Raw genomic sequence first — 21,864 nt, 5'->3', positions numbered from 1 at the left:
GGAGATGTTCTTTCTCCTACTTTATTTATTATTTACATTAATGATTTGGCCCAAGACATCAAGAGAGCTAACCTGGGAATATACATTGAAGATTTTAATCTCAGTATTTTGTTGTATGTTGACATTATTGTTTAGGTTGCAGACAATGAAATTAATTTGCAAATTCTTTTAGATATAATTAATGATTGGTGTACTAAATGGAGACTTGATATCAATTGTGAATATTAATTGTAAAATTGTTGACTTTAGAAGGCCTTCTGCTTGTCAATATTAGTGAATATGAATTTTATTTTGGTCAATCATTTTTGATGTATTCTGTAACCTGTCAGTATCTTGAAGGCTGCAGAGAGCAACTCTGTCCAAAGCAGAGCTATGAGGTATTTCCTCGGGGTTCATAAGTTCACCCCTAAGGCAGCCATAGAGGGAGACATGGGCTGGGAACCCTGTGTGGTGAAGCAGTGGGCTGAAATATTAAGACTTTGGAACCGCCTTGTGCACTTATCTGAGGATGGACTCACCAGGACAGTCTTGAACTGGGATAAAGCCCATAAATACCCTTGATCTGATGAGGTCCTTCAAATATTTGCAAAAATGAATTTACAATCATTGTTTTTCTTATAATTTAAGGTGTAAAATAACAAACCACAGGCAGACATTATTTGATAATTAAAGAGCAGTGAAAGTTGGAACTGTTAAAAAATAAATAAATAAATTGAGAAGTTACGTTCGGTTTTCAGATTGTTTTCCCACAAAGCGTTATGTTAGTTGAATTTTAAAAAGAGGACAGAGGTCTCTGTGTGCTCAGCGCAGAGCAGGAGTGCTGCCCCTAGAGGTGGAGGTGGGTTATTGCAAAGGGGCCCCATTTACACGACAACGAGTACGAGTGTATCAGCAAAACTTTCTTCACTTTTGGGGGGTGGTTCGTTTACACGACACCAGTGTGCGGATCCACTGAATCCGCAAAGTTTTTATGCCGGCTCCCAAGATGGAAAGAGTCTTTAACGGTCGCTATTCCCTCCTGCAGAAACTGCCTGCTACGAGCGCTCTTACTGCGCATGCGCACACCTCTCCTCCTCCCTCCCCTTCCTTCTACTCATCCAGTTGTAAACAAACATGGCGGACCGTAGTGGGTCCGGATTCTAGTTTTATCGTCCAGATCAGTAGTTTAATAATTGAGACTCACCCTTGAGAGCATCCGATGCGTCATCAGTCCATAAGGATGTTGGGTGCTCTCCATTTTCGTCACGTTTATAGCCTATTGTTCTCTCCACATGTCTGTGTGGTTTCATTACAAAATCAAGCAACAGCGCCCTCCGGTGGCTGGGCATAGTAACTACATCGTTGTCTCTGTGTCCGCTGCTGCAGTGTAAACACACTCTTTTTTTAAACGGATTAGGTGTTGTCACTTGAAACGTTGTCGTGTTAACTGGGCCTGAGAACAGGCTATATAATGTTTGTGACTTATGTTTGGTGGAGGATGAATTTCATTTCATGTTCTGATGTCCACTGTATAATGACCTAAGAATATATTTGTTTGAAAAATTTTACGTAATAATCCTGATCTCTTTTGGTTGGCAGAAGGTGATATGCTGAGTTAGTTATTCAGAAAGGAAATTTTTTGCTTGGCAAGATATGTGGAAAAAGCACTGACGATGAGACTGAAAGCTTTGTATCCAGACTCTTGATTCCGATGAAATGTTTATGTTATACTGAACATATACCATGACGGTCATCTTCCCAGTAATGTTTATAGTGTCATATAAACCCATGTGGGTGGGGCACATGTGTGCATGACACTTAAATAAACATATTCATTCATTCATTCATTCATTCATACACTGGAAGGTATCATTAGAATTGGCTTTATGTTGAGATTGGAGTTTGTTTTCGGGAGTCAGTGTTTGGTTTTTGTGAAAATATAGACATTTTCAGCACATGTATTCTGTGCCACAACAGAGAAAAACGTCTAAGTTTGAATTTAAAGGTTCTTATCACACTATATTTCCAGTCAGGCCCATTCAAGATGAGCTGTATCCGGCCTCTGATATGAAATATGTTTGACACATTAAGATACACCCTGGGAGTCACACAAAATTTTATTTCTGAGGTGACGTATGAATGCCTGTATTATTGTATTGTTCTTCAATCAATCATGCACATTGGGACAATCAAACGTTGATCTAATAGGGGGACAGTAGGAACAAATAAATCTTTATTTTGGTTCCTGGTGTCTTTCAGGTCACCACTCACCAACAGTGAACGGAGTCAACGGATTTTTTTCAGATAATATCGATCAGCTGAGCGGTCTGATGGACCTTTTAATATAACCAATCACGTCTCAGCCTTGGCTCAGCTGCAGTCCAATCAGAGAAGAGAATGATCGGCTTGACCCGCCCACAGACTGGATATTGAAAAGAACGTCATCTGCCTCATACATTTAGCATTAGCCCCAAGAAAATTAGCTACCCTACCCGCTCAAATCAAAGATCTAACCCGCCGAGTCGAGCGTTTCTTTCCTTTATAGCCGACAGCTTGAATGAGAGTTATTTATTTGGCGCCGGCCGTGTTCACAGTGCCAAACATGTACATAAAAGCGTTGTTGCGGTGCAGAGACATGCTGAAAGGAGAACTGGTCGTGTGAAATGCTGGCTAGCCGAAGGAGCGAACGAGGCTAACACCAACGAGGGCTAAGTCTATCACAACAAGCCGGGCCACTTTAACAGACCTGCCGTGAGCACAACAAGGAGGAGGACGGACTCCTTCAATACAAAGTAAGTAATCACACGCCTGTGCTCTGGCTTGCCGGCCGCGTTCGTGTATTCTCAAAACAAAAACACTTGTGAACTTGGCTAGCTGGTTGGCTAGCAGTACCAGTGGCCTCGGCGTTACTTAATGAAGGCTGAACTGGAAACCTGTTTACTGGGTGAACGTGAGCTCGGTGTTGTTGTTGGTCTCTCCCGATGCAGCGTTCGTTATTACCACTCGCTTGGCTCACACTTGGTTGACTGGTTTGACGTTAGTTGCTGGTGGTTGTTTTCTTGGCAACCGGCGTTTACAAACATGTTATCAGCAACAGCCACCCGGATACTAATTGAAGGAGGGGATGGTCTGAACCGGCAAGTCAGCTCTTATTGAAGCACAATTCGGTTGGTAATTTGCGTTCTCTGGATATTTTCACACTCTTCCTATGGCTCCTGGGAGTGTTAGTGCGTTCATTAGAAAATAGGTATAGTTTTGTCCTGGATTATAGTGTTGCAGTCAAGCCCATCTCACCCGAGACCAACTGTGTGCCCTTTACATCGATAATAACATTGTTACACACACACACACCAATGGAGGCTGCATTCAAGGCGGTGTCAATCCTCTGTGGAATCTCCTGCAAATTTTCTAGAGGAAGACCAACCGAGCCATGCCGGCCCATTAGTCAAGACTGAGACTGTGAGGGACAGAGATCGAATAAAGACCAGCACATCCGAAGACAAGACCTAGAATTTAAAGAACTGAGTCAAGATCAAGACCAAGACCTGAGCATCCCAAGACCAAGACTTTACGGTACCAAGACCAACTGAAGATCAAGACAAGACCAAGGATTTAAGGGGCTGAGACTGAGTCAAGACAAAGACCAGTGCATCCCAAGACCAAGACTTTAAGGGTCCAAAACCGATTCAAAACTAAGACCAGAGCATCTCAAGATGAAGACCTTAAAGGACCAAGAATAAGTCAAGACCTTGAAAATGTGATCGCAAGACCAGGACCACTCTCGAGTTCTACAACACTACTAGATTATGATATAACCTAACTATAACCCTTAAAATGTATGGCTATTGCTAAGTTGTTTACTTGTATTATGTATATTTATCATCAGTATTACATTTAACCATAAAGATGCTACCCATGCACCAATTGTGTAATTACAAACCACTTTTTATAATTTGCATACGTTTGACAACCCAAATCACATATAATTACAAGTTGGGGTTCGTGTAAGCCATGAATCTTCATTTGTATGTATGAGACACTAATATTAATGACAAAATCCCTGGAATAATGAATAAAAGAAGTCTATACAGTTTCCAATACCTGAGAACTTGTTTGGGATAACTACAAATTGGGTATGAATAACTAGTGCTGAAAAACAACTACTACTATATTTATAAACTATGAAATTATGTGGCGTCAAAAGTTCTGGAACAATTTGAAAAATCTGGTTTGACAATGTGTGGGAATGCTGATGAAGTCCAGTACAGGAATCAACTTGTTTTACTGGTGTGTTGTGGATAGCCTTATTGCATTGTTAGTGTGTGTTTGGCTGTGCATGTGTGTGACAGTGTGTTCCAGAAATGGCAGCTTCATCAGTGGCATGTTTGTGTTGGCAGCTTGATGTGAAATCCTGCACTGGCCATGCCGTTTTAGTCCATGACTGATGTGAGTCTGTTAGTTTGTTCAAAGGTATTATTTGCCCCGTGTATTAACTGAATCACACAGTGCTGGCTCAAAAGCTGGGAATAACTGAAAATACATTTGTGCCAAGAGGGTGTGCCTGAACAAAGCAAAGCAAGAGAGATAATCTTTGTTTTTTTGTTTTCTTTTGTTCTCTTTTATTGTAAATACCATCTAATATATGATTCTCACATTTCTCATAGGATGTGTCAACTACTGTTGACTCTTAGCTTTCAGTTTGTATTTCTTCATTGCAAACTCAGCTTTTGAGTTGTTGGAGTCAAATTGAAGGCAGGCAGCTTTCTTCTAGAAGGAGCAGGCATATACACGTACAGTCAAGCTCCTCACGGTCCAATACAAGATGGCACTTTTACTTTCCTACACTTTGGTTGCAGTCTGCTAGACTCCAGTCTGGTCAAGAAACGGCTCCATCATCCCAGAGGCAACTGCTTTGCAAACATCCACGTTGCTGTGTTGCTTTGTTGCTTTGTGGTGTTTTGAGTGTAAAATCGGTCCAAACAGCGACATGTTGTCATGAAAAGTTGGATAGCACAGTGCTACTTCCCTCGCCTGCTCGCTGGCTGCAAACTGTGGACTGGATTTCCTGAAGGGATTCGGGTCTTAATGAAACGTGGAGTAATGAGTTAGGAAATCCATCCAGAGCAGCAGCAGGGAAACACTTGTGGAGTCTTTTCAGCAACAGTGAAGCACAGACGAGGCTTCATGGATCAGAAATCTCCGCAGGTTGGATCGGAAATTTCCGATCCGTGAATTACATTGATATCGGAACCCGATCCTGGATCAGAGCGGCTCCGTCCCTAAAAACCTCTAGCCCGTTCGGGCAAGGTGGGCAGATGACACGCACAGGATGCGCAAATCGTCACGTGATCAGATCACGTGAGCAGTCAAATCGCAGCCCTTGCGATTAGAAAATCCCATTTTATCATATCGCAATATTATCGCAAATGCAATTAATCGTTCAGCCCTAATCCATGTGTACAAGCAGTACTGACGTTTCTAACCAGCATTTTTATTTTTTCATTGGAACTAAGGCTATGTTTACACTGTAGATCCTTATGCTCAATTCCATTTATTTATTTATTTTTTGCTGGGATCTGATTTTTTTGCTTGATCATTCACATTATATGTTAAACCCGTCCTCTATCAGTCTGCTGTGTGAATGTGATCAGATCCGATGTTTTCGAACCCATGCGCAGAAGACTCCGTCGACAGAAGTAAATATGGATGGCATGCCGGTCAGCACCAGGGTTGCCAGATGTGAGTCACTGTTTCCAGCCCAAACAACGTAAAACCCACACACTTCAATAAAAACCAGCTTAAATCTCAGCCTGTGTAGGAATTATATTAAAACCATAGAACCATTACATGTGTGATAAAGAGCACACCATAAATACATGAAATAAACCAGAGTTAAAAGGTAAGACAGTTTGGCTCCCCAATTGGGGGATACCCACCAACCTGGTAACACAGGTCTGTGTGTCGATCCATTTTCAAGTGGATAAATATAAGCCAACAAAATGAGGAGGGAAAGAAGAAAGTGAATGGGGGGGGGGGGGAGTACATCTTTTAACATTTTGGGGGAGCTGCTTCCTCCAGTGCTTATTTGTGACGTCAGTCACACGTCAATGACGAAGCAGTCGCATGAAGAAAAATATTAGAATTGGACTAAATATGATCGAGGCCTGGGTCTGGTGTGAAAAACAATCTTGAGTTTTAGCTTATGCACGGCTACAAAACAGGTTGGATATGGGTCACTTGCGAGCAAAAAATCTGAATTGGGTCGCATTTCCCTGCTGTGAGGAAGTTGAAGTTAATTCAATAAGATTTAATTTGAGGTGTTCAGTTAGCACTTTCTGAGCCCACAATAATCAAAAGTGCTCCAGACTGACCAATGGTTTGAATGTGTGTCTACCTTTCTGTGTTTGTCTTCGCTCATAGTCAGCCGGGATCGATTCCAGCACCCTCTGACACTGACGCTGAGAAAGGAGCATAGAAAATGGATTGATTGAAACACATTTCTTTCTTTTCTGCACTAAACTTTTCCAGGTATCGAGTTAAGATATTAACCTCAGAATTACATTCAGGATACATTTAAGACTCAAACACAACAAACAAAATATATACTGGTGTCAGTCAGTTGAACATCACAAGGACGTTAATCTCTGTGTGGACATTTGTTGACCTGTTGATCAGTCACGCTGGGGGGAAAGAAAATCAACATTTAAACATCTGTCCTGTGATTATTCATGGTTCTGATGTCCAGGTTGTGCTTACATGAACAACTGCCTTTCAGTTTGCTGGTATTTATCTCATCGCAATGAATTTGTGGGAGGGTACTGCATGCTTCAAATCTACCAAGTAATTCAACTGAAGTATCCAATTCAAGTTAACATGCAACAAACATGGAAAACCTTGTGTGCTGCTTTGTGTTGGTCTTTTGGTAACAAATGAGAATAAAATGCTTGTCACTAGCTGCAGCTCTTTTATCTGTAGCACTCGGACAACAGGTTAGACAGTGATGGGATCCCGCTCGAATTATTCTCATGTCATCATGTTGACTCGTGGTATTCTGACACTGCTGTGCACTTATTGCTAATTTGGTGCATGGCTTCAAACAGTTCATTGTTCAGTTCTGCCACCCGTCATTTTCCCTTCCAAACGCAATGTTGATGCAAACTTTTGAAATATACTCGCACTATCATAATACTGTAAATGTGTTGTCATCAAGGAAGACTCAGTTGGAACTGTGGTTATTAAGTTAGTGGTAGCTCACAGCGGTGTGCGAGCTGTGGCGGGTGTTGTTCAAGCTAATCCGGCCCCGTGTGGATCCCATCAGAGGCTGACTGTCAAATTGGGTTAGCTTGTTAAAGCTCCCCCAGCTCGTCTGAAGGTTGAGAATGGTCGTTGTTCCAGTTGTGAGTCTTAAGCAATTTTCATCTTTAACTCTTGAAAAAGAAGTATACACGCACACATGGCTGCGCAGTACTCTTGTCACATGCTGCAACCACTAGCATCTATGACTTATGTTGCTATGGAAACCACTCAGGTGCCACTCCAAGCTGTGTAACCCTGGAGACATCAGACTCCGGGTGACGTCACTTCACATCTCCTTGTGCATACCTGTGTAGTTTGAACTTATATACAATATGATGTGTTATGTCGTGTCATTTCGCTTTTATTTCAGAACGGTGGAACATGACACATTGCGTGGCTGGGTGTTTCTCAGCCTTTAAATAACAATCACGTAACTCGGTACAATGTTGATGCAGTTGCCAGATAGGCAGGTGAAAGGTCATTTGACCCGTTTTGGGAAACGCCTTGATATTTGCTCAACAATAAGTTAAATATGGTCTGTGAATGCATCGGTTGTCAAGGTAATAATTGAAGTGGGTTAGCCTGGTGATGCTTCTCAGTCCTTTTGTGTGTGTGTGTGTGTGTGTGTGTGTGTGTGTGTGTGTGTGTGTGTGTGTGTGTGTGTGTGTGTGTGTGTGTGTGTGTGTGTGTGTGTGTGTGTGTGTGTGTGTGTGTGTGTGTGTGTGTGTGTGTGTGTGTGTGTGTGTGTGTGTGTGTGTGTGTGGCACCTGTTGTATCTCATCTGAATTGTAGGACTGGCTTTCAAACCGCTTTCATACTAATCATGTAACATCTTCTTAAAACAAACAAAAACCTGCATCATGACTTTGCACTATCAATGACCATGAAAAAAAGTCATCTAATTAGTCATACAAAGATGACCTTTGGTATTGATATTAATTTAAAGATATAAAGATAATTATCACAGTTGTCTTGTTTCTTTCTGAAACTGAAACTACATGTTGACTTCAAAGTTTCCATGTCTCAGCTATGTGGAAGTTTCAAATTTATGTGTTGAAAGTGCAGCGTTTCTCTGATTTCACCTATAATTTGTTCCATGTCAAACAAAAAGTTGGGAAAACTATAAGAAAGTTTGCACTTTTAACAGATTGATTTGAAATCATTACTTGCACCTGAGATGGTCAGAGGTTAAGGAGACGTAACAAAACACATGATTGGGGGAGCATTTTGTAAGAATATGGATAAACTTGTAGGGTATTTTTTCTATTCATTTTCCTTTTTCAGCAAAAAATAATTAAAGTGACGCAGTATAGTTAGTCAATTTGTCTATTAATCACATCGACCAGTTGGCACCCTGAGCGACCACAACACACGATCTGATGGCCTCCGATTGCGTTCAGACGCTCGTGCTACGTCTTTAGCTCCAGAGAAGTTTATGTCGTCTTTTCCTCTGTAATGTGCATTCCATTACGGTCCACTGTGGCATGCTGCTATCTGTGATATAATTTCAGTCTGAATCCAGAGTTTTTGAAGATGTGGGCCTTCACATGGAATTAGTTTTTTCTAAGATTTAAAGTCCACGTTGAACCTGTTAGTGTATTTGATCGCTCCATTAAATCTTGCACTGCACATTTTTGCGCAGCATTTATTATTTTAAAGTATTGTGAAGGATTTCCAAGCTCATATCGCGGCAGACCTGGTGTTGTACCATCCTGACAAACGTCGACGGGGAACGGCATTTTTTATTTATTTTTTTCATTTCACAAAAGTTTTGCTTTGTGACGGTAAGGATCGGCATGCACGTGGACACGCTGGAAACATGTCAGTCTGGTTTAAACCATCTTTGTTGTATAAGCCGACTTATTATCAGCTGTAGTGATCTATACGATGAGGTAGTAAATGTACATTTGATTTGAGAGTAAATCAAAAAGAGTGAGCAGCACAAACACTGTAATACTTATTATTGTTGTTCAGAAAACCTGTCTACCACTGTAATTCACATGTTCAGTAATCTCTGTTCTTGCCAATTTTTGTAACTGATTCCCAGTTCATACATTGCAAATCAGCGTTTTGATGTTAGTTCTGTTGATTTGATATAAACTGTTGAAAGCCTCTGACCTAAAATCATGGATTCTGAGTAAGAATAAAGTTTTGTGGTTTTCGTCATTTGTGAATAGCACTGCTAATAGAAACAAGGGCAGATTCTGCAATGAAGACTCCATTTATAGCCTCATAATCCACAAGACTATACGTCATTGCTTGGTAATTAACAAGAGCCGGACACACAAGTTGTTTCTCTCTCCTCAAGGGTCTGGATGCTGCTCTTGTTTTGGCTAATGCAGGTGTAGTTATTGATAACACATCCTCTCCATCACTCTGTGGTGCTTGTGACTGCTCTTAGTAACAAGTTCAGGCTGGCCAAAGAAGCTTTTAAGCTCGCTCCTCGGTCTCTTTGAGCATAAACTGAAGGGTCGGCTATTTGTGGATATGATGCGCAATGACCACTTTTTGGGGTAATTATTTCTTTTGGCCCATAACAGTGGAAAGAAACCTACTCGTGTTTAAAAGCTCTCTGGAAAATGTTTCAAAAGAAATGTGGGTTATCTGCATGGTTCATCATTGATTGATAACTTGTTTTTGTTGGCTGAGAAGTTGAGTGTACACGTTTGTCTGCACTTGCTGCATTAGACTATTTTTCTACTTTTACAGTACATGTTGTTGTGAATTGTTAAAGTTTTTTCATGGAAATATGAAGAAATTGTTCCTTTTTATAGTTGGTATGAGTTTAAGTGGAGAAAGTGAAGGTAATGTTAATTTCAAAAGTAACGGCAAGGCCTTGTATTTTCATTTACTGTCTTAAAAAGCCGTTTGACATTTTTTTTGAAGCGGTTCGAAGAGGTTTCGGCCCTCGTCTGAAAGTTTATCACCTTTGCACTGACTTCAGAACCGAAGAAGTCCAGTTGCCTTTTAAGACAAGAATCGGGGACACCAGACCTGTATGACTGATGGATTCCACAGACAGTTATGATTTCAGTTCAGAAGTGATTTGAACCATATTTAATTACTACTTGACATTTTGTTCTTCATATCTATTAGTTTTGGTTTGCATGGCAAGGGCCATGACCATTTTTTCCATGATTATCTAGCATTGTGAGAATGTATTTGTCCTATATTTCTACCAGCCAGTCATTATCAACTGTGTTCTACAGTATTTAAGCCATTGTAGCACATGTCTCTCTAACTAATCAGTCCAACTGTTATATTTTTAAAACGTCTCCACTAATTTACGTGTTTTCTCCCTTTCCTCGCAGGTAGCAGTGGGTCTCTCTAGGGCGGAGCCATGGGTGCATTCCTAGACAAGCCCAAAACGGAGAAGCACAATTCGCACGGCGAGGGCAACGGCCTGCGGTATGGGCTGAGCTCCATGCAGGGGTGGCGGGTGGAGATGGAGGACGCTCACACAGCCGTGTTGGGACTTCCTGCCCCCGGAATGACTGACTGGTCTTTTTTCGCTGTGTATGATGGTCACGCCGGCTCAAAGGTGGCCAACTACTGCTCTAAACATCTTCTGGAACACATTATAACTGCTAGCTTAGGTGCTGGAGGGACACAAGGCTCCCAGGCTGGATCAGACGTCTCAGCCACTGAACTCCCAGCGTCGGGATTTCCTGCGGTGGAGGTTGTGAAAACCGGGATCCGGACTGGCTTCCTGCGGATTGATGAGCACATGCGCAGCTTTTCCGACCTTCGTAATGGCATGGACCGTAGCGGCTCCACAGCAGTGGGGATTCTTCTGTCCCCTGATCATTTCTTCTTCATTAACTGCGGGGATTCGCGAGCTGTTCTCTACCGCAACTCAAACGTGTGTTTCTCCACACTTGACCACAAGCCTTGCAACCCACGTGAAAGAGAGCGCATCCAGAATGCCGGCGGCTCCGTGATGATTCAGAGGGTCAATGGGTCGCTGGCTGTGTCCAGAGCCTTGGGAGACTACGATTACAAGTGTGTGGATGGAAAGGGCCCCACAGAGCAGCTGGTTAGCCCTGAACCAGAAGTGTTCGTGATGGTCCGGGCACCAGAACAGGATCAATTCGTGATCCTGGCGTGCGACGGCATCTGGGATGTCATGTCCAATGAGGAGTTGTGCGAGTTTGTGAAATCTAGGCTTGAAGTATGTGATGACCTGGAGAGAGTGTGCAATGAAGTGGTGGACACCTGTCTGCACAAGGTATGTACAGATATGTTTTGGAGCGTGTCAAACATAACCGCCATCGGACAAAATCCGCCCGCAACAGGCCTGTCAAACTTTGGAATTATAAACATCTGAACGAAAACGTAACTTCTTTTTTTGTTTGTTTTTTAAACAAATTTCCTAATCATAGCAGACACAAGACAGCACTGAGACCCAAACTGAAATATCCGTATCGGAGTTTGTAAAAACATGCAAAATGCAACAGTTTAGTTTTCTTTACATTTCACTGTACAGGTATTTTGTACCACAAGGTACAAAATATTTCGGCAGTATTTGGCAGTGGACCGAAATGTGTTTTTTACAACCCTGATCTAGTGTGTTTGCAGAGATATCTTCAAAACTCAATAATGTGGAATCTCAAAAATTAAATGACTATTTCTATAGTATTTGATGAACATATATTGAATAATAAATAAGTTATGTAGGTTTGCTACAAAGGAATGTTCCCTCACATAAGAATTTAAAAGACAGATTGTGTAAGTTTGAGCAAAGAAAATAGTAAAAATAAAATGTGTCTTCACTTTGATTTTTGGTTTTCAACAATATTTTTCCTCTTTTTATCATGCAACTGTGGTGAATTACAACTCGAGTAATATCCAAACAGTAGCAAGTGTTCAGATAAATTGGCAATAAAAAAAGCATCATACAGGAACACGATTTGTACGGTAGGTCCAGATACTGAAACAGGAACAAGAGCTTCTCAGTTCCGGTGTCGACTGTCCCAGAGCTTGTACACAGATCCCTTCCTTTAACACGATCTTTTGTTGATTCCTCTTCTCTCCTTCACCTTAGGGGAGTCGGGATAACATGAGTGTTGTGTTGGTGTGTTTGCCCAACGCTCCCCAAGTATCAGAGGAAGCTGTGAGGAAGGAAGCTGAACTCAACAAATACCTGGAGTCTCGGGTGGAAGGTGAGATCGGCCGGATGAAGCGAAAGAGTGAATTCTTTCTTTGTTCACCAACGTGTTTTATCTTGAAATGTTCCAATTTGTTGTTGTTTTTAATCCTCATTATTATTGAATAGTTTCATGTAAATAGGCTTCTAAAAGTAGTGACTGAAAGTCAGAAATGAAATTGCAGAATGTCTAATTGCAGGTGAGGTGGCACTGCTTTGGAGAATGTAACCCATCCATGAAAACATGTTGTAAATCACAATCTGTATTTTGCTCATGTGCTGATTGAGAAGTTTCTGGCGGATTGTTGCTGATGTAATTGCTTTAGGAGTCGTCGATAATTGTAGTGAATACTGCTCCAAAAACTTTCTTCTTATGATTCGTCTTCAAAACTCAACCGAGCCCCAGTCCAGCGAATGTGCGCGTGCTTGTGTGTTGTCTTCTTGAGGGAGATCGGGACTTTGCTTATGCTCTGGTGCAAAGCAGCACAAACTGGGCTCTGGCAGGCTGCCAACATGGAGCTGCTTAACGGGAAGCCCAGCACCCATTAGTGTCTTTTGTTTCAAAGAGCACACTTGGCAAGATAAGGTCAGTACTAGATCCAGTTTCAGCTGAAAGTGTGTATCTGTAGGTATATCTTTTCGAATGACTGGGCCTGCCACTCTCCGTTGTCTAAGCTCCAGCAGAGTTATCTCCAGCCCCAGTAGAAGAATGACACCATCATGACCTCCTTTTCCATTTCACTGAGCATCTCCCTTCTTTCTACCCTCTCTGCTCCTCCACATTCTCTCCCTCATTGCATCTCCCTTCCTCTACTCACACGTTATATGGATTGCTTGGTTGGATTCCCGCTCCCTTCCTCTGGTTATGTAAGGGCTGAAGCAGCCTTTCTAATAAGCTACATTACCCTAGAACCAATTAGTTGTGTTCACCAGCGTGTTGCCATTTTTCTTAAATGACATTTCTCAAGAAAAATGTGGTAAAACTGATGAACCAGTGTGAAGACACCACTGCAGGTTAATAGTCTCTCCAAAGTGGGTTGAAATGATTTACACTCCAGAATTTCATATGTTTTCTTGGTGCACGGTGGAGGAGATGTTTGGCTTAAGGCCTGCTGATACTGGTGGACAGGAGAGCGAGGGAATAGAAAAAGAAAAGACAAAGTGAAAAGAATGCTCTGGCTGAACATTGGCCTGGCCTCCTGCCACTCTCAACCCTGTTGCAGACCTCGTTCTGTCACCATGTCTCCCTCGCTTTGTCTCAGACACACACTCACTTCCACAAGTTCTCTTGTATGGTTTCCATCTTCACTTACTTTCCTTCCATTAGTCTTATTTTGGTTGTGTCTCCTCGGTCCTTCTCTTCCTCTCCTCCTCCTCCGCAGATGTTCTTGGCTCTCATGCGCTGTGTAAATACTGACTTGTGTAACAGCGTGTCTGGTGGTGTTTCAGAAATGCTGTCACGGCCAGGGGACGAGGGCTTTCCAGACCTGGTAACGGTGATGAGGAACCTTTCCACAGACAGTGGCATGCCCACCCTGCCACCGGGAGGTGGTCTTGCCAGCAAGTAAGTTTTCACCACACTAACAAAAAAAATAAAAAAGGAGGACACACTTTGGACCGCTGTAGTTCAGTGGAGGAGTAATGAAGTCATAAAGGGCCAGAAGGAGAATGTGAAGGATCAAGGTCCGATTGAATACAAAAGTCAACGAATGCAATATGTGCAGGGAGGAAAGGTGCAGTTTTACCAAAAGAATATAAATAAACTGAAAGTCTCAAACAAACGTAGAATTACAAAGGGTTCATGAACTTAATAATCTACTGCAAACTGTCCAGAGTACCCAAACATGCCTCACCCACCTGCCCACCAACAAGACTTCAGTTTTATAGAAAGATCCAACATCTTGAAGAGACGACACAGCAGAGTGCAGCCAGTCTGGACATCTGCTGAAGTCGTCTTTATACCCATGAAACTGGAGGACGACGTTCTGGCTCTGAACTGTGGTGGCCTCCTCATTTCCCACAGGTAAACAGCAATGGAGCTTTAACCGCTCCTATCTAGGCACCAGGGAAAGACAACGGCACACACACATATCTGGAAAGTAATGTCTCTCTTAGCAGATCAGCCTTTAAAAAAACAAACAAACAAACACAGTTTTAAAAAGTATCAGAAGCAAAAAAAAAAAAAACCAAATTGAACAGACAACAAACAACACAAGTAGCTCATGCAGAAACACCAGCAGCTGGTAAAGCCGTCCCTCGAGCAGATATCCACACAGAGAGAAGCACAGCGCATGAACATATTTAGTTTGCCTCTCCTGTGGTGAGGAGAGAGGATCCTGCAGGAAGTGGCTGCTGCGTCGTCCAGACAGGAACCACAAATACAACAAACCTCGTGTCACACCGACGGGTCATCACCTGCTTCAACACCCATGACTGAAAGACCTCACACTCTGTAACATACAAAATAGTTCTTATGAGAAGGGGAAATGAAATCTTCTTTTGAAAATAAGTGACGTGACAAACTAGATTTCCAGGTTGGTTCTGTGCACCGGCAGTAAATGCAGGTGAAGCGGAGTTCTTCAGTCCAAATACATTGTCAACCTTAAATGAGCATTTACAGATAAATGAGTGGTGACACACAACCACGGCTGGATGTGCTGCTCTGAGCGTACGGTTATCAGCACGTTTGACTGCACATCGTGTCTGTTCTTACTGCTCCAGCTTTGATGTGGAGTTTGAGTGAAACGGCCTGCAGGTACATTGTACTCTGTCCTTCCTGCAGACGCAGTGTTATTGAGGCAGTGTACAACCGTCTGAACCCGCACAAAGAGGAAGATGGAGTAAGTATCACTTTGTCTACTTATTTGCTCCATTGGTGGAACAAAGCGCACACTTCCACCTGCACAAATGATCTCATAGAATTCAGGGTTCTTTTTTTAGTTGTCAGATGTCTCATACGTTCCATACAAGTCTAAGTGGAATCCAAAACACTTACTCTTACCTGCTTAAACTTGAATCATTAAGTGATTTCTCTTAGCGATAGATTTCAATCATCACACCTTTTCATTCACATAAATAAATGTTTTTCTGTTTTTAACTATGCTCAGTACATGCATGATGACAATACTTTGTTAAAGGTTTTCATATCGGAATGATGAAAACACATTTGTAAGAATTCCTTTTTTTTTTTTTTTTCTTTCTGTGAAAAGTTTCTTAGACACTTGAATATTTCATTTGATCAAAGTATTTCTTAGCACCAAGCACCTTTTAAGCTTTGTACTCTCATTATGCATCAGCAACAATTGCAGGCATGAATTTATGCTCACTTTTACACACACCCGTGCATGTGTTAAAAAAAAAAAAAAAAAAGTCCATAAAATGTTTTTTGTGTGTTCTATGCATTGTTGATCACACACATGCCCTTTGACCCGTGATGTCAAATCACAGTCTTGGGTTTGGCATTAATGCTGAATGTTGAAAACAAGAAGTGAATACAGTGACCGGGGTCAGAGTACACACGGGCCTGTTTGGGGGTTTGTAAAGGTGGATCGTCGTATGAACTTGAGTTAGACGTTATAAGGATGTTGCTGCTCCGACGGTCCTTTAGGATATTGAGCATTGCAGGAGCGTCGTTCCAAAGCTGTGTCCACCTGTTTATCAGCTGTCCTGTCTCATGCCTTCGTGTGTGTGTGTGTGTGTGTGTTGTGTATGTGTGTGTCGGCGTCTGCTAATGATTGACATGTCAAGGACTCTCCTGAAGGAGATAGGGTTTGTGTTTGTCTCTGTCTGTGTCCTTGTCAGTGGTTTGTTTTGGGGTTGATCTGGATTCAGTGTCTTGTTGTGTCTCTAAGGACAGGATCGAGTTTCTGTGGCCTTGTGTACACACACACACACACACACACACACACACACACACACACACACACACACACACACACACACACACACACACAAACCTATTTCCCTAAAAGTCACTGAAACCAAATATGACTGTAAAGCTTATAACAATTGCACTTATAACTTAGAATGTTTCCATTCCAGTGACTCGCTGATCCCATAGTCTCAATGTTAAAAGAGTTCAGAATGAAATTAACTCCCAGTATTGTAATCCTCACATTAAAAAAACTCACCACCAGGCCAATTTAAGAGACTCGTTTGTGTGGGAGGAGGCCTGTGCTGGCTTGGACCTCTTGTCCTGAAGCGGGCCTTGATTACACAACGTTTTCAAGTGAAGACGCAAGATTTCTGTTGCACTTTCACGACAACGGTGCTCTGAGCCACTGAGAAATGCGACTTTAGGAAAACGCTCCGACTCATTTTCAATGGAATAGAATAGAAAGACTTTATCAATCCCTGTGGGAAACTTTTGCCACATGGCACCACACAGAAAGAACGCAGAGACGGGAGAAACGCCACTTTTCTGAAATGCTGCAACTGTGCATGCGCACCGCGGCCGCAGTAAATAGTTCTGCACATGCTCAGTAGATGTAGATCTAGACAAATAGAACAATGTTTGCCTCCAGAGTGTCATGACAATACCATCATCAGTTTGGCGTCTCTGATCTGATTCTGTGTGTCAGTGCTCAGATATGATACTGGGTTTGACATTGTGATCACGGTTTAGTGGCGTTTATGACAAATAAGACCTCTTCCGGTCAGTGAATGAACATTTGATAGAAATGAAACGCATAATTCTAAAAACTGTAATCGCATTATTAACAACCTGTACTCGTACTCGGTCTGTGAATGAGACGCATCTGTGCGTCCCCAAACTTTTCATCCTCACCGTCCATAAAGAAACAAACTATTGACCAATAGCCACACACTAAAGTTTGCTTGTGACGCAATGAACTCTGAAGAAACTAAACATCTTAAACAGCAAAATTACAAATTGAGTATTTATTATATCAGGTTTCATAATAAGACAGTAAGTTTTGAGGATGGCTACCTTTTACACACACACACACACACACACACACACACACACACAGATAAGCGATATACCGATTTGTCTAACTGTGTGTTCACCCTCTGATTAACGCAGCCCTCCTGTTTCATTTGGTAAGTGAACACATATATAACTGTTACACCCCCACCCCTCTTCTTCTAACCTCCCTCCTCCCCCCATCGACACACACACACACACACACACACACACACACACACACACACACACACACACACACACACACACACACACTCTCTCTTACAGGCATGTAAGTGGTGACGTTCTCTGCATACTCCTCTGTCACACCTCCATCAGTCTCTACTTCTCCCGCTGTGATCTACTCTTGAGCATGTGGAGCTCCATGTTAGACGTTAAGGCGTATCCGTGTGTGTGTGTGTGTGTGTGTGTGTGTCACAGAAATGTGTGTCCAGGTCTGCCGAGGCTGAATGACGAGGTGTTTTCCGGTCCCATCCGTCCCTCTCTTAAGTCACAGACTCACAAACACGCATGCATTGGTCCTACTCGCATGCATCGCTGTCTCACTCAAGTCTCTCAACAGCTGCACGCATCTGTCAGCCAGTATCTCCGTGTCTGTGTCAGACCTGAGGCCTTGGGAGTCGTGTTGGAGTTTTGTAGCAGGACGAGCCCTCAGATTGAACTGGTGCCCTGGATTACGTCGCTGTTGTCACTTCCCTTTATGACCGTAGGAAAACTTGGCCTTGAGGTGGATCGTTGGGAGCAGGATCACACTGTAACGTAAACATTGGATGTCCACATTTGATAATGTCTCTCTTTCATTTCTGTCCTCCGTTTGTCACCCCCCCCCCCCCCCCCCCCCTCCTTTGCAGAGTGGAGCAGATTTGGAGTACCACTGGTAGTTGTCCAGCTCCACTGCCTGATCACAATAAACAGGACCACTACTCCACTTGAGATCACATCCTTCCTCACCTCTTATTTCCGACCTGGGATTTGCTTCATCATGATTCTTCCGCTTCACACCGAGAGAGCAGATTTTCTTTGGCTCCTTCAAACAGAACAAACTGGAGGAAAAAGACCAACCGTATTCGTGCTCTGAAATAACCATCAAACGAGAGGCAGACAAGCACAGTTTCTCTTGCTCTTTGTGTGTGTGTGTGTGTTTTTTTTTTCCCCCTTGCTTCCTTTGTGGTGGTTGTTTCTTCTTGTGGCTTGACAGATCCAGGCGCGGCCCTGCTCTGACTGCTTCAGGGCTCTAAGGTGCCTTGCTCAGACTGGAGAGAGACGGGAGGAGCTGGCAGCACAGCAGCCTGCCAGCTCATCACCACTTCACAAGACTAAGCCGCCTCACAGGGACGCTTCCAGGATCCGGGAGGCGCACCATGTTTGTGGCATTATTTACATAGGATAGGTAACTTTTTCTGCTTCGGACCGAAGTGAACTGACCACGCAACCCTGTGATTCCCTCACACCACACCTGGAGCGGCACCGTGTAGGTCCAGGACGTAACTGGTACTCCCAACAACATGCGAGAAATTCCCTGAGTCCTCAGAATCCAAAGACTGGTGAGGAGCACTCACAAGGTTCTGTGTGGAGCTCAAGCTGGACGGGAGCTGGTGAAACTCGGTGATCAGACTCGTCTCGGATGTCCCTGCTCAATTGTCCCTCTTTTTTTTTTTTCTTCCGTTGCCCCCCCCCCCCCCCCTCTTATATATTGTTTTATTTTTGTGCATCCTGCATCTCTTCACTACCAGAAGAGATTCGGCTGTCATTTGCAGACGTTGCCAGAATCATAAGCTTTTGAGCCTGCTGTTGTTTAAGATATTAAAAGATAGAGATTATATATTAAATTCATATATATATATAGATATATATTTAGATTTGTTTGAGGTTGTTTTTTTTTTGTCAAAAATTCCCCACCATGGTGTTTATTGTAGCCTCGTGTGCGAGTGAGTGCGACCCCTGCGTATTTTGTGCGAAACACGACGTTCCCACACAGCAGAGTTTCCAAAGACGGGGTCGGCATCCCGCCGCTCATCTCTCTTCCTCTCCACACGTCCTCAAAACAATCCCGTTTATGCTACGACCTGCCTTTTCTATCTATGAAGTATCCTGTGTAACACAAAAACAAGGCCTCCTGTCCTCTTTCTCCCTTTTTGTATTGTTTGTTTGGTTTGTTTGGTATGTATTGCCTTTCTAAAATACAGTTTTTACTAATGGACTTCAGAAGCCACCGGTGGAGCATGAAACACACCTTGTACAGCATATTGAGAAAGAGAGAGTCTGTGTAAAGGAGGGACGCTGCACAGCATCGGTCATGGACTCGCGTGAGCTGAGGAAGCATGATTTGACTCTCGGATAAAAGTCTGTCAATACAGGCATTTAAAAAAAAAATAAAAAATGCCCAGAAACATTTTTTTGTCGGATAAATAACTTTTTTTTTCTGAAACACTGTTTTAAAGCCACAATAATTAAAATGTTTTTTGAGGGGGCTTTTTAAAGTTGTTCTTGACATTTTGTAATTTTTTTTTTAATATATATATACTCTAAATTTCATCTTTATGTTAATTTAGTTATTTTTCTCCTATTGTGGCTCTAATACGTTGTTGTAGGACGACCATACTCTATGTTCTTTTCATTCGATGGGTTTGTGAGTACGTACACCACTGTAATATATATATACACCTTGCCCCAGCAGATTTCTTGTGCTTTCTGAAGTGGCAGTATTGAAAGAGAGCGAGCCCGACAGTTTGCCGGCCAGTTAATTTCCTCTTCGTGGTACTTTTTGCTCTTGGTGCCATGTGACAAATAGGTACTTGAATGTGTAGTTCTTTTGCAGTTGTTTTTGATGCGATGATGATTCTTCCTTTGTGGTGGTGGGCGCGGGAGGCGGGGCGGGACCTGTAGTGATGCATGTTTTGTGATTGAAGCAGGAGTGTATTGTGGGTGGGCTGTGGTGGGGGGGGGCGAACAAGATGTTAAAGTGAGGAAACGGGTATACCATGGGCAAGAAATCACCAAATTGTTGTCGTGAACTAATTTTAAACCCTTAAACTGTTTCCTGATGTATCACCCCGCCGAACACACTCTTTATGGATTCATGTGGAAGCAATATCAGACACTGGGCTTAGGAGAGGAATTGAAGAAATGTTTTTTTGTTTTTTTTTTAATTGGAGTGCAAGTCATTACTCACACTGATTCCAGCGCATGAACTGAATACAAGCAGCACCATCATCTCTCCTCGTCAGTCATTTAGAGGCAAAACAATAATAAAATAGAAAAAAAAAAAGGAAAACCCTACTTGATCAACATGACGACTCACATGGGAAGACTTCACTTCCTCATCCAAACCGTCACGTGCGTCTGGGGCCGGAAGACATAGCGAGGACAGAGGAAAAGGAAGTGGGAGTTTGGAAGTGTGGACAAAATGCCAGCAGAGCAGCAGGAGTAAAGGCTGGACATTCCTGGTGCGCTCTGCTGGGTGGAAGTGAAACCTTGTGCCGTGTGCCACCTCCCTGTGGCGTCGGCCTCCTGTCCACACACAAACTGATACACCTGACTAATGTAGGATGGCCGGGGAGAAGTCACATTGTTGTTTTGGTTAGTTTTTTGTTTTTTTGTTTTTATTCCAGGCTTTATTTTATTTTATTTTTTCAGTTCTAACTGTGTTCTGAAGACGGGAGTTAAGTAACCTTCACTTCTTTCCTCTGAAGGAGTAAAAGAAGACGACGCCCAGAAAAATCACCATCCCTTCTTCCTGTACTAATTTCCCAGTATGCTATTGTGATGTTTACAGACCATACAGTGAACATAAGCATCAATAAAAAAAAATGAATTTAAGTTTGAATTCATTGTTTCATGTGCTGCTTGTCTTTTTCTTTTTTCTTTTCTTTTTTTTTTTTAAGTATTTACTGGTCGGTGCAACACCACCAAGGTTTCTTACCTTGTAAAGAAAACTGGGATAACGTTTGGCCTTTAACCAAGACGATGTCTTGTGAAGAACCACCCTCCAAATTCACAACCTGGTGAGCTCTTATTCTGAAGCCCCTGGTTCAGACCAACCAGTTTTATTACAGTGTCTCTGGAGGCGTTACACAGCTCTTGTCAGTAAACAGACGTGACATCATAGGTGAGTGTCGTGACTCGGCTCTTTTGCACTGATGACGTCTCGCGCGTCTCTGGGCAGATTATCATGGCTGCCCTTGTGAAGACAAATTATTTTGTTTTAATCCACATATTTCTGAAGTATATTGCCGATTCTGATATCAGCTGTGGCATGAATCAATAAAGAACGAAGGCCACGTGGACCTCATTCCTCCCATAAATACTCCTCAGTTCAGTTCAACTTTATTTATTCACCCCACTAGGGGCAACTCACTTGTGAATAAAATGAATAAATCACTTCAATAATCAAGTCCTCAATCTGTCAAGGAAACAATTTAGCACGGGACAAAAGGGAGATGTCAGCACAGCAAGCTAGATCCAGATAAGATAAAACACAAGATAATAAAGACATAAT

General features: G+C 42.5%; 1 protein-coding gene across 3 annotated transcripts; it reads left to right on the top strand.

The window, feature by feature from the left end:
- Positions 1 to 2,398: 2,398 nt before the first annotated feature.
- On the top strand, positions 2,399 to 19,018 carry ppm1ba (protein phosphatase, Mg2+/Mn2+ dependent, 1Ba). Of its 3 annotated transcripts, XM_080481849.1 has the most exons (6): positions 2,489 to 2,771; positions 10,587 to 11,503; positions 12,320 to 12,437; positions 13,871 to 13,985; positions 15,204 to 15,261; positions 18,218 to 19,018. In XM_080481849.1, the coding sequence occupies exons 2-6, from the start codon at positions 10,616 to 10,618 to the stop codon at positions 18,245 to 18,247; spliced, it is 1,209 nt and encodes a 402-aa protein (XP_080337975.1). In that variant the 5' UTR covers positions 2,489 to 2,771; positions 10,587 to 10,615; the 3' UTR covers positions 18,248 to 19,018. The 3 variants fall into 3 exon arrangements, with proteins under 3 accessions (XP_080337974.1, XP_080337975.1, XP_080337976.1); XM_080481848.1 differs by lacking the exon at positions 18,218 to 19,018 and having other exon boundaries at positions 2,399 to 2,771; positions 15,204 to 15,772; XM_080481850.1 differs by lacking the exon at positions 15,204 to 15,261.
- The last annotated feature ends 2,846 nt before the right edge of the window (positions 19,019 to 21,864 follow it).

This window comes from Lipophrys pholis, assembly GCF_963383615.2.
Source record: "Lipophrys pholis genome assembly, chromosome: 15".
In the NCBI taxonomy this organism is placed as follows: domain Eukaryota; kingdom Metazoa; phylum Chordata; class Actinopteri; order Blenniiformes; family Blenniidae; genus Lipophrys; species Lipophrys pholis.
Note: the sequence above shows the minus strand (reverse complement) of the source record. Positions and strands in the feature narration are given on the sequence as shown.

Excerpts from the sequence above, each read along its gene's own strand:
- ppm1ba (XM_080481848.1), top strand. The coding sequence starts at position 10,616 with ATGGGTGCATTCCTAGACAAGCCCAAAACGGAGAAGCACAATTCGCAC. Across the intron at positions 11,504-12,319 it reads TGGACACCTGTCTGCACAAG|GGGAGTCGGGATAACATGAG; the intron begins GTATGTACAGAT and ends CCTTCACCTTAG. Across the intron at positions 13,986-15,203 it reads GGAGGTGGTCTTGCCAGCAA|ACGCAGTGTTATTGAGGCAG; the intron begins GTAAGTTTTCAC and ends TCCTTCCTGCAG.